Genomic DNA, 12911 nt, shown 5'->3' on the forward strand with positions numbered 1-12911 from the left:
GCAAGAGCAAGTAATTCGAAAAAAAAAAAATGTCTACCAGGCCACGAGCATAGTCAGTACGACCGGATGGGTGACTTCGGGTCTCGTAACAGACGCCAGACTTTGTTGAAATCATGTTCACCATAAATTTGTTTAGGAGAGCCTTCTGTGTGTGCGCAGCGAAAACTGTGAATTATAAGTCAGCACTAAAACAGCACTGCTTAATACACGAATGACGACTACAAACCAGACCCATTAAGGCAAATCGCACTTACAGGTCGTTACTTCGTGAAGTAAGCAGCGCTTTTTTGAGAGAGAATATCTGCATAATTTGCTCACGTTCCATTTCGCCCACCATAAAAGATTATCACTCTCTCTGATACTTCAAATTACACCTAACAAGCCGGACGGAGACGGCGCGAAGCCAATGCAGTATCTGAAGGAGTATCACGCATTAACTACGAGCGTGTTTTAACGACTGTGTTTGCCATTATTCCCAATAGTTTTCTCGACGTCAAGAAAACACTCTTGGAAGTCAGCAGGGCAACATTTAACGTACCGCGAACTTTTTTTACTTTTATTGTGGGGAGGGAAGAAAAAGACTGACATTTATGACGAAATACGCGAAAAACCAGACTATTCCAGCCGGGATAGAATAAAACCCCACTGCAGGCCAGTGTGGCGTAATTGCAGCTGTTTCTAAAGCAGCCGCCAAATACACATATGCATCGTGTTTTCATTCGAGAATTGGGGATAACCCACGGCTCTGTGCTTCTCTGAAAAAATCCATTGAAAAGTTAAAAAAAAAATTGAACCACCGAGTGCAACCAAATCCTCTTATGTACGCCATCCAGTTTCATCTGACCCCTGAGTATTTATCAGGAGGTAGTTCGTTTTTCCAAGCTCAACAACTTCGTAGCTTTTGCAGACTACATGTGCATGAAGCAAAGGGGCTTGCAAAAAAGTAAACATTTGCGTCGGCTTTCGGAGAACAGGCTGCGATGCGCTAAAGCCAATTTGTCGCCCATAATACCTAACAAAAGTCGCTCTATGACATTCACCAGGCTTAGTTTTCCCCTAAGACATCTACAATGGGTTCACGAACCTTAGGCGTGATTTACGGATGTATATATGTAACCGCTCTATATTTCTGAATGGTCGGTTGTTAGGAATAGTAAAAACGTTCCCCCAGTTGATTATTGTTACATGTTTCTACGTGTAAAATACTACGGCAATGTGACACATTTGGCCGCAATCAGGGCTGACTAGCCAAGTTTCTTCTGCTGTGCGTGTAGTTCGAATTTTACAGTAGACAGGCTTGTTACTTCGAGAAAATGCATGGTTTGAATCCGCTCCCGCACCAGCAAGCTTATCCGGGTCTCTCTGAAAGATCATTCGTCTTGTCAGACTTCTCTGCGAGGCCTTCCTAATTTACATTTCAGGTTTCTTTTTTTCTTTGTTTCTAATTGTTAGCAAGCCAACGCTGGATGAGGCTGCTGACAAATTGTATGCTTGAAAGATTTTTTCCAAGCAATGGCAAAGATACATTTATTTCCTTACCAGACACTCCGGGCATTGCTTTGCTCCAGACTCTAAACATGTTGCCAGAATGTTTTACGTTTCTAATGCTGTGCACTCTCCGCACGACATTGTTACAAAAAGACGCGGTTCTCTCCGTGCGGTCGGTACACACAAAAAAAACCCAACTTTATGGACAGTGTTGAAACCAACCTGACACCCACGGCTTCATTCTGCAATCTGACTCTGTCTCGACATGTTATTACAGAATACAAATTGTTTTCTTCAAGAACATTGCTTGTGAAAATTGCGAAGTAGGAGGCACTGACGCTTACTTTGGTAAAAGTTCCATTCTTTTAATTTGACACCACCTTTCTAAACTGAGTCATAAATAATTACTGCTTGCGCTTGTCGAGTTGAATTGCACGCGGACATCGTAAAATATCAATCAACACAATATGAATGATTGTTTTATTTCAAATATCTAGCCTTTAAAATGTTTCTCAATTGTATTTCGGTCCCGAAGGATGGGTTTTTATAAAAAAAAGTTGAACAAATATTGAAATGTATTTCTACCTCCTGCTGTACAGCCTCAGCAGAGGTGCCTTTCTGGAGGTAGCAAAACAGCCTAATAAGTGTGTTACCCCCCCCCCTTTCCCCCCCCGAATTTTCTCTTCGACTCACTCAGATCACTCCAGAATTTTGTATTTATATTTATTCATGTTTTGTATTCTGACAACGTAGTGCATCGACACCGAAAAATGACTCTGTCTGATCCCGTCTTTCGGTTCGCCGTCAGATTAACAGCCGCTCTTCCTGATTTAACTGTTGCGTAGTTACCTGTGCTGTGCAGCTTCTGAAAATCTGCTCAAAACTCTATCTCCTAGTTTTTGCCTGGGTCGAGTTCAGTTCCACCGCCTCAATTATTGCTCCTGGGGCTGTTGACAAACAGTGATGTCTATATATACATTTACAGAAATTCGCTCTTCCCAATACCACCCACTGGCTACATAGTTTGTACCTTTGAAACCCTTCGCCTAAGTGATAAAACTTGTCATACAAGGTTTTTTTATGGTTCTCAAAAATTGTTTAAGAGGACGTCAGGAGTGTTGCCATGGACAGTCAGCCATATCACGATTGATCTTGTACCCCCGAGCACAGGTGAGCCAATCTTCGAACATTTTGAGTCGCATAAGAACCCTCGAAGAGTCAGCTGTAAGAATTTAGGCAGTTCCTTCAACCGTACTGGAAAATAGTGTAGTGAAGCGATTCCGTCTCGCTGGCTGCGTAGTGAGTCTTTCATCAAAATTTTCGTGGAATGTATTTTTTTTGTGAACAAACAAGTGTGATTCACGTAGTATATGTTTTCCAGGCCCGGACTAGTAAAGACCGAAGCTCAGCAATAAAACAAATCGCCTTTGATGTTTCGTCGCACGGACACCTGAAGAAGGGGCGTCACAGGCATTGAGGTTGAGCTCAACAATAGTGTCTTCCTTGTCGCGCTCTTTCGGCATATTTCTATCCCCGATGATTCATCTTTTCTGTGCCACTTTACGATTGACTTGAGTTCCCCACTCCCATTTATAGCGCTGTTGTCCGCATCTGCGGAAATCTCGTTTCCGTGGCGCTGGTCGCGAGCTCGCTACCGACTCGTTAAGACTGGCCCGCAAGCCCCGAAACCAGCAGCGTATTCGGCAGTCGATTATATTCGGATCGGCCCAAGGCGGCGGCGTCGGCCACACACTCATTGTACCCTCCCCTCCTCTCTTCTCCCCGCCCCCCTACACCCTTGTTAGCCTTTCTCTGTCATTAGTGAATGCAGCAAACCCGCCACACGGGTGCCGTTGCTAAGCGGTTAGTCTCCTGCGCCGAAGTTCATGCTGCTGCTCCCATTCCCGGCCTGCAACAGCTGTTCCTTCCTATTAAAGGCGATAGACCAGAATGTGCTCTTGCAGAGAATTTGGTGTATGGTAAGGAACCCCGGCTGATGTCAATTATTTCGTAGGGCTCCACTATGCCTCACCTCGTTACCAACGTGTACGCTCGCCCCATTAAACCACAACACGACTTTTGTGAAGGAAGAAAAGAACAACTAAGCCACGACATCTGCAGAAAGGTGCAGGCAACGCGCGTAGCCTCTTTCCCGTGAACTTTATCAATATTCTCTCGGCCTATTCAAAAATTTTCGTCCCTCTCGGTAGGTGTTAGAACTCCGCCTTCCCACGTCCTGTCTATGTATTGTTCAGTTTTGTCAGCTGTGTTTTCATGGCTTCGCAGGCCACTGAAACATTCCTTACGCCAATGATTTATACGATTTCCTGTACGAATAAAATCACCCGACGAAAAGCCATGAAAATCAAACGTCCTCAACTTGCATGTTTTGTCAGGAAACAAAGAAATTTATAGGCAGCTATTGTGTGGTTGTCTTAAGTGTTTTTTTTCTTCAGACGCTAGAATATCACAGTCATGCACCCCTCCGTCTAACGACGACTACGGTTGAACGCGAGGCTTTCTCGTGAAGTATTATTTGATTGTCGTCTGAGTTTGGAGTGAGTGCCGACCATGTCGAAATAGAGCAATCGGATAGACGCCGTCTTCATAGCGCGATGGACCCAGGTTCGGTTCCGGCCACTGGAGCTTTTTTTTTCCTTTCACTTCACCCACGATCATTCATCATCATCTTGAGAGAAAGTTGGCTTTCCTGCAGGGCGTTTTCGTGTTACAGACGCCATCAGTAATAACACTAAAGCTTCGGTTTAGAAGGCGTAACACTGGTTGTTGAACATGCCGCATTCTAATATACGGAGCCGATGTGCTGGTTCACAAAATTGAGTTCAGTGGTTTCATGCTCGCCGGAATGCGCGAATGCGCGGAATGCGCGGAATGCGCGGAACGGAGGGAGGTAACCTCAACAGAAAAAACAAAAGAAGGGAAATGCCACTTCCGGTAGCTGACTCTCTTTGCTCGTAGCAAACAGAACAGGTGCTCGTAGCAGACAGAAGCGAAGGGCATATTGCTGACAATGATTGTTTTGAGGTAAATTTGGAAACACCCTAAAATCAAGAATGCGGAGATATTTTGGTAATCTATAGCTATGAAAGCCACGAGATGCTCTTGGTAAGCTTGCTAAACAAACAAAATAAATTGGAACTCAGTAATGCTTTTCCAGCTCTACGAATTTTCATGCAAAAAACAGGATATTTTATGCAAGGCGACGAGGTTCATCTTTGATGTTCACTTGCAGTTGCAGTGACCATGGTGCGGTCAGCCAACAATGGAGGCAGGAGGCTGTGTTTTGCGCCTTAAATCTCTTTGATTGCCACCTTTCTTTTTTTCAGAACCCGACAGGGTGGCTCAGTGGCTAATGCGTTGTGCTATTGAGCCCAAGGACGCGGGTTCGATGCCGGGTGCGGTGGCTGCTTTTCTGATGGGGGCAAAAAGCGAAAAGCCCGTGTGTAGAATTTTGGCGCGCGTTAAAGATCCCCAGGTGGTAAAAATTAATCCGGAGCACTCCACTACGGCGCGCCTCATAGGCCAGCTGCAGCTTCGGCGCTTTTGATCCCACAATCAGTGAATCATCCTTTTTTTCTGTACCTAGGCGAATACAATCTATCCGCACGGATTCTTGAACACTCCCATGAGCAACAAAATACACCACGACAAATCATAATCCAACTTTTGTTTCTTCGTGGGACTTGGTTAGTTTACTTCAAGGTGCACAGCCGGAGACCGTGTACATTAACTCCCTGCTGTATCCGTGGCTTTCTCACGCAGTCAGGAACTTTCCATTCGTCATTTCTAGTTTAATCTCCCATGGTTTCATCCGTAGCATGCCGCCACATTTTATGGGAACACGGGCTATACTTTTCGCATAGGTGCTGGCGATCGGTGATTCCCGGGTGTGGGGTAAGGCGCAAATCTCCTCTTCTCCGGTGCATTTACTCCCTGTTTTTGATTAATTTTTTTACGTGGAGCCATTGTTGGTGATTTTTTTAAATATGCAGGTAGCATTTTCTAGCGGTTTGTCGGGAGTAGTATCTTGGCACCTACCCAAAAATGAAACTAAAAGATAGGCGGGGGGAGAAAAAGATAAAAGATAAGGAAAAAGTATCTGGAACGCAAGGTCACCTAAGTGCACGGTAGGTGCTATTGCTCGGCGACGTGTCCTTCCACGCTCCGCTTAGGAGGTTAAACACCACAATTTTGTTTTGTTTTTTTGCGCTTGGTGGCAGACTTTCACTCTCTGAACCGGTTAGGGAACCGTAATACTAGTTACTTTAGTAGAAGCGAAGGGAAACCGGAACAAAACGAAACCGTCGGAGTCACGCGCGAACAGAACCGCTAGTTATTTTTTTATATTGGACGCTGTGGTTGCAGTCCACGCGTACACAGCGGTGTTGTTCCTTTCTGGTGATAAACGCGTGCGTCGGGCTCAGCAAAGTTGATTGATTGTGGGGTTTAACGCGCCGACGCAACGCAGGCGATGAGGCGCGCCGTAGTGGAGGGCTCCGGATTAATTTTGACCACCTGGGGATCTTTAACGTGCGCCGAAATCTCGTACACACGGGCGTTTTTGCTTTTCGCCTCCATCAGAAAAGGGGCCGCCGCGGCCGGGAATCGAACCCGCGACCTCGTGCTCAGCAGCGCAACGCCTTAGCCACTGAGCCACCGCGGCGGGTGGGCTCCTGAAAGTTACGTCTGTTCTGAAAGTAGGAGGACATTTCATAGTCAGAAGTACTGTATATAAAAAAAATTTACAGAAAAGAGTGGAAGAAAGCAAAATGTAGGCTAAACAAGTAGGTTTCACTCAAACCGAGATCTTGGGAAGGATAACCGGTACCGTTGGGTGTATCAGATATATTCTCCTAAAATCTTTAAAGCTACTATTGTATAACTCTTTATTTTACTCTCATATGAACAACTGTCAGCTTGTATGGGGAACTGCCACACACTCACTTCTAAAGAAAATTAATCTATTGCAAAAAAAGTTCCTTCGTCATGTTTTCAATGTGAAGTACTGTGCGCCAAGGAAATGTCTCCTTCTTGAAGCAGGTGTAATTACAATATACGACTTGTACAAATACCGCCTGAGTGTTCGATTTAAAATAGAAACCAAAAGGAATATAGACCATATACAAAATCTGGCCCATCTTCAACAAAAGAAAACAAGTTACCCGTTCAGAATGCAAGGAAGCTGGTTTGTTCCAATGGTGCGCCTAAATACCGGCTGGGAATGCTTGAAATATGCTTTGCCTTCTCTTTTGAACATGTATGACTGTGAAGTGTTTGATTTGTTCAGATGTACGCACCGGGAACTGCGTTGCAGGTATATATAATGTATTGCAGCTGAATTTTTTCGGTATATCATTATGCTCTAAATATGTGTGTTTGTTTTTATTTATTGTTTGATGAATGTGTTACTGTTTCACCCATTTGTTATGTAACGCATGAAGCTTGTACGCGTGCGTAGTTTTGTTTCTAGCTGTAATTAACCGGTTCGCTGTTCATTGCTACTGCTGTTGCTTGTCTGAACGTGGGCTGCGGCCTAGTCAAGCCGTAATGACGTCTTTTTCTGCAGCTCCTCTGTCTCTCTTGGTATGTTTTTGAGGCAGAAATAAACATTATTATTATTATTATTACGTCGGTTTACTGAACCAAAAGGTTTTTCGCTGTTGTGTGCCTTGCCAACTGAAAAGAAGGTAATGGCATACCATTATGGTAACAAGTAAATATTGTGTGCTAGAGCGCTACACAAGCTCACAAAACCATTGTCGTTCTTTTCTTGGCGTGAAACATGACTTCATTCTGTAAGAGTACTTGTTCCTCTCGAACGCACTTGTACAGAAACCCAGTCGGAACACGTAGTTCCGGTAATCAGAGCAAAAACTACAGTGCATTCCAGAAAAAAAAAGGCGGTGATTTAAACACGGACCAGGGCGCCGGGCGCCGGCAGGGCCGACATTTATTATATGAAGTGAAGTTTTTTTAGTGCAAGTTTATCATTCGCCCTTTTGCCTGGCATAAATCAGGTTAGACAGCCTAACTGTTTAGCTTGAGTAGCGTAAGCCCTTAAGCAAAACTATGACCTTGGTTTGTGTCAAGCCGAATGAATTTTTTTCTGCCTATAGCTTGCAATGCTGTACATCTTTTGCCCGGAAACATTCGACTATCAAAATCATTTTACGTATAAAACAGCCACACCGCAACAACAGTTGCAAACATGCACGCCGTCCCTTTGCCAAATGTTTAATCTGTTTTTTAGCAGTGGGTGCTGCAAAGTGTAGCTTGAGCGGTAACCAGAAATACATTCCGGTTATTATGCAGACACGAAGGGTGACAAGGTTGGCAGTATTTCCACGTGCACTATGACGAGGAATGCCAGGCACGTGGAATGACCGGGGTAAGGAGGAGGCGTAAGCTAGGGACATGAGTAATGGGGCAGCTGCTAACGATGCGGTGAAAGAGGCTTGCGGTATCAATTTCTGTTCTTCTGTTTAGCATTCTGCGTGAAGGCATGCTTCCCTCGTTATTTCCAGGCCAGAGCAACTGAGTATTGCCGCTCCCTGGTCCAATAAACTTTGCTGCCGCATATGGAATTCTGACAAAATGGCACGCGCGCACGCACACACACACACACGCACACACCTACATACATATATACATATATATGCGTACCAGTGAACGATGAGGCTTTGAAGGAGGTCACCAGAGAAAAAAAACTTTGGAGAAGGTAGCCGCCTCAGACACATTCATACATACGTTCATACATACATACGTACGCACGTATGTACATGCATACATACGTTCAAAAGTACATACGTACATGCGTTCATACATACATATGTGCATCGGTACCTACATACATACGTACGTACCGTACATACGTTCATATAGTATACATACGTATACACCTACCTACCTACCTACCTACCTGCCTACATACATACATACATACATACATACATACATACATACATACATACATACATACATACATACATACATACATACATACATACATACATACATACATACATACTTGATGGTTTTACTCGACGATATATGGTATGCATGCCAGCAACTACGCTACAGAAAATTTCGCACAATATAACAAACCTGTGTACATTACGTTTGTAGATTATAAAAATACTTAATTCTGCGGAACCCGTGGTCCTCATGTAATGATTAGGGAAACGAAGGATTAAAGATACATTACAACTTTTGAAGGACATTTAATTTCAATTTCATTGCAAGATAATCCTACGAAAGAATATAATCCCTGTTAGAAAAAAAGGCACGATTTCACCGGAATTATTTACAGCCCACGTCGATCGGATATCCCGAAGGCTCCACAGGGAGAATTTGGCGATTCGAACAAATGAGGATATTTGAGCCCCTAGAGACCTGCCGACGATTTCGTCTTGTTCTGTCAGTCTGGAAAAGTCTTGGAAGATGTACAGTAACACCAGAATAAAAGCTTGTGTTAAAAAAAAAACTTGAAATAATGATAAACACACACAGTGAGAATTCGTTCAGCCTGGAATTCAGATGAGATATATGGATTTGATTGCGTTAAGCAAGTTTTTACTTCTGAGGAGTGAAAGCAGCATGGAATGTGTTATACTGACAGAGCCCTCCCAAGAAATGAAAGCAGGAGCTCAATTCTATAAAGCGACGAGCGTAGTTATGAAGCAACGCGGTGTTGGCATGCAAATGCATGTACTCTTTAGTCGAGGCGCCGCTTGGAGAGACGGGAAAGTGTAGAAAACACACGGCGCGTCTTCATGGTGCACGCTGTGCACCGGAACGATGCGCAACGGTTTCGTGTCCACAGAGGCGTCTTTTTTTTTTTTTTTCTTCCGAGGTTAAAGACGTTCACATACCGGAAACAATTTGAAGATGGCAAACTGTCTCACGATGCATCCTTTTCCACGCTGCCATGCCGGTACAGGAATGGTAACGTTTTGGAAGTATTGCGAGAAGATCGTCATGAGGATTATGCTCCTGTTAAAACAGTGCAAAAACACAAAAGAAGGTTGAGCTGCAAAAAGCTGTGTGAATAAGTAATCACTTTTTATCATGAAATAAAACAGTTGATTCTGAAAGTGCAGTGAGCCAGCCAGTGTATTTCTAAATCTTCTCGAAACACACCCACCTTGTTTTGCATAATGGCCACAGCACCATTATTGTCTGCCCTTCCTCACCTCAAAAGCAACGTTTCAATTTTGTTTCCGAAACAGGTGCAGGATAGGCAAAAAAAATGGTATTCAATAGGCGGTGTAAACTTTCTTGGCATGAGAATTTTAGCAGTGTTCAGTCATCGTAAGGTTTTCTACTTTTTGTATTGAGTGTGGGAGGCGAGAGAAGTATTTTACCCCGATTTTCAGGACAACTGGGGTAAAATACGCTGTTTTCACGCAAAAGAAATGTCAAGAATTTTCCTTGCACTGACAGTGGCTAAATGCACGAGATTTTGTTACAGTTCTTTACATCGGTACATAAATAACCTTTTAAGTTTGTTGTCAATCTACCCCCCGAAAGTAATTGTAATCTTTTTGAGCCGTTCATTAGTTGGGATATCCCATAGAAGATACATTTAAATTTGGCATAAAAATGTCTGAACAATAGGCCAGAAAGATTCCTTTATGTTGACCTTTTTTCTGCTTCTTCGCGTGGAACCTTGAGATTTCTTATTGGGAAACATGGAAAAAATGCTACAGTAGCTTAAAAAACGACTTTCCTTTCTCTTGTGCATGCCGTCTATCATGCACTTCTATTTAATGACAGTGAGTAACAGCTAAAGAAAATCAAGGTTATTCGACAGTCAACGATTACACAATACGCAACGAAATAAAAGATGCAACTAAACAGGCTGAACGGAGACTAATGAAGCGCCTTCAAAATGGCTTGCCACGGTTTTGACACGTGTACGGAGAATATTTAAAAAGAGACTGAAGAAGGCTACAAGCTTCGCCCAATTACTTGATCAGATAAAACTGCAGACTGCGTTCTTATGCCCTGTCTTTCTCAGATCACCTTACAACCATTTTTTTTCAACAGAAGTTGGATTAAAGTACAGATTCTGTCCTGCTACCTTATTCGGCGATCTTGTGCCGCCGATTGCAAAAACACACGGGTAAGTCCACGTACTGGGGTTCATCTGGTTGAGAACTCGCTCAAAACATCGAGTAAAAAAATTAAAAAAACCAATACTGCCTAGCAATAAGGGAACTTAGACATTTTTAAGGCTAAGGTAGCTACAAACACTTATCAAGCCGGTGTGGCATGTATGCGGTAGTTAGGGAGGCAGCATTCGCAGTGAAAACTGCTCTGTACGGTTGAGCTGTGGCTCCAGACGGCCATTGGATTGTGAAATGAAAGTTCAAGCGTGTACGATTACCCAATTCTGTAACAAACAAGAGTTGGCCGTAGTGATCCTTTTGAATATCGCAGGTCATGCCAAACTGCAGTCTTTGTTCTGCTAATGAATACTTAAGGGGATAACAAGGATTACATTGTCACCCAGCCTTGCTTCGATACCGCCTGTTAAGAAAACTCTACAAGGCGCGCAAGTCTCCCATTCGATGTTCTTTTGTACAGTAAGTTACAAATGAAATGCCAACAGTAGGACAATAGGATAACAATACTGCTAGTGGTCGTAAACCAATGATCGTAACCGTTACACGCAAAATAATGGTCTAGGCCAAAATATGCGAAGGACATTTAATGGATACATGTCGTCTTAATAAATGAGCCGGGCTAATTTTTGGAGCTGCGGAGGAGAAATCACAAAACCTGTGTATTTCATTGGCATATCTACTTCGCGTTTTGTTTCTTGCTGACGCTCCAGGCTATATCAGGAGACTATGCCACAGTAAGTGATGTGCCACGGACGTGTTGAGCGGCATTGATTAAAGTGATTTCTATGCAGCCAGCGAGCACAGCGACGTGCCCCTGTCGCTGTGATGGGAAGGACACTCAGCCAGGGCCAGGTATGTACTCAACATGAAGGCGGCGCCCCAGTTGCCGGAGCTGAGGCGGGCGGCCTCTTCGAAGAGCGACAGTCCGACCAGAGCGATGCAGGGCGCGATGCCCAGAGGCGTCACCCAGCGCAGCAGGAAGCCCACGATACCCGTGAAGCCGAGAACCACCTCGAAAGCCGCCGACGCGATGATGGCCCCGGAGATCTGCGACAATGGAAACAATTGACCGGTACAGAATACAGATATATTACTGGTCCTTTTAAGTGCCGTAGACGCTTAGGTGCCCGTTTGCGAATGTGTAGCTCCTGTGCGACAGGTTGGCGACAACAATGCGTGGTTACTTTATTTACACTACTGATGGCGCACGTGAACCGCGGTGCGTGGCAGTAGGGGTGTTCGCCCTGGGCCGCACAGACCGGCCAGCAGCGGCGGCAGAGGACCGATATTGTTTGGGGCTGGCAGTGTTTAGGCGGACGGCGCTGGACACCACTCTTACCTTTCATCATACTACGCGGCAGCGAACTGGCCCAGAATCATCTTGATATGATTAGTTTTGAGGCATCACCTGTGCTTAGTATCGCTAGGAACATTGTAAATAATTCGTCCTTCTGCCGCCCAACTCGGGGAAAGGGAGGGAGATCTCGCGCGGGTCTCAGCCTCTCCGTTGCGGACCTGCTCCGGCCGGATGCTCCTAGTGTAGATTTATGTGTTTTGCGCTGGCGCCAGGTGCGTCGCACCTCTAGGTGAGCAGAAGCTTATATTTCTTGAACTGCGTAGAGATACTCATTGTGAATAATCTTTGACTGATATGATAAAACCTATCTCAATATGTGCGAAGTACGATTCCCCTTCCATCAGCCTCAGTCGAACACCAACAGAATGGGGATACGCGAACAAGGACAAACAGCCAGAAGGGGGGACGGGACGGAAGCAGCCCATGCGATCAGGCCGCGAGAGCGTCTCTGCTCTTTTGGTGCCGTGAACATAACCGGCATTGACCAGATCTCGGAAACCTAAACCACCCGAACGCAGTTATTGCCATCGCCAGCAGGGCGCAGACTGTTTTTAAGCGAAGTTTCTATGGCTACGATCCGGGGTTTTGCGGCATCTGTGCGCACGCAGTGTGGGAGAACCAGCCCACAAAGACCAAGCTAATTGCCGAAGCGAACGCTTATCTCGCTCGTGTCGGAGCGGAAGCTCCCCACTAAAGGGTGAGAGGGAAAGAGCCAACAACAAAACCAAACGCATACCGTCGACGACATCGGATCGGAATGTCTCTCCTAAAATGTGAGAGTGAAAGCCCCAACAACAAAAGCAAACGCATGTGGCCGTTCGCGGCGTAGCTATGTGTCTCTTTGAACGTATGTTGTAGTGAGTGACGTAGTGTGCGTCTGATGTGTGTGTTCCGATGTGTGTGCCATTAAAATGCAG

General features: G+C 44.8%; 1 protein-coding gene across 1 annotated transcript in view; it reads right to left on the reverse strand.

The window, feature by feature from the left end:
- LOC144149650 (solute carrier family 23 member 1-like) overlaps positions 1 to 12911 on the reverse strand; it is a 108303-nt gene that overhangs the window by 22255 nt on the left and 73137 nt on the right. Inside the window, exons 7-8 of the mRNA XM_077681312.1 lie at positions 11503 to 11684; positions 9381 to 9501 (exon numbers count right to left, since the gene is read on the reverse strand). Of these exons, the coding sequence (XP_077537438.1) occupies positions 9381 to 9501; positions 11503 to 11684 (303 nt within the window). The remainder of the gene's footprint in view (positions 1 to 9380; positions 9502 to 11502; positions 11685 to 12911) is intronic.

Source organism: Haemaphysalis longicornis, unplaced genomic scaffold, assembly GCF_048455015.1.
Source record: "Haemaphysalis longicornis isolate Haplotype H1 unplaced genomic scaffold, Haemaphysalis longicornis Haplotype H1 scaffold_1, whole genome shotgun sequence".
In the NCBI taxonomy this organism is placed as follows: domain Eukaryota; kingdom Metazoa; phylum Arthropoda; class Arachnida; order Ixodida; family Ixodidae; genus Haemaphysalis; species Haemaphysalis longicornis.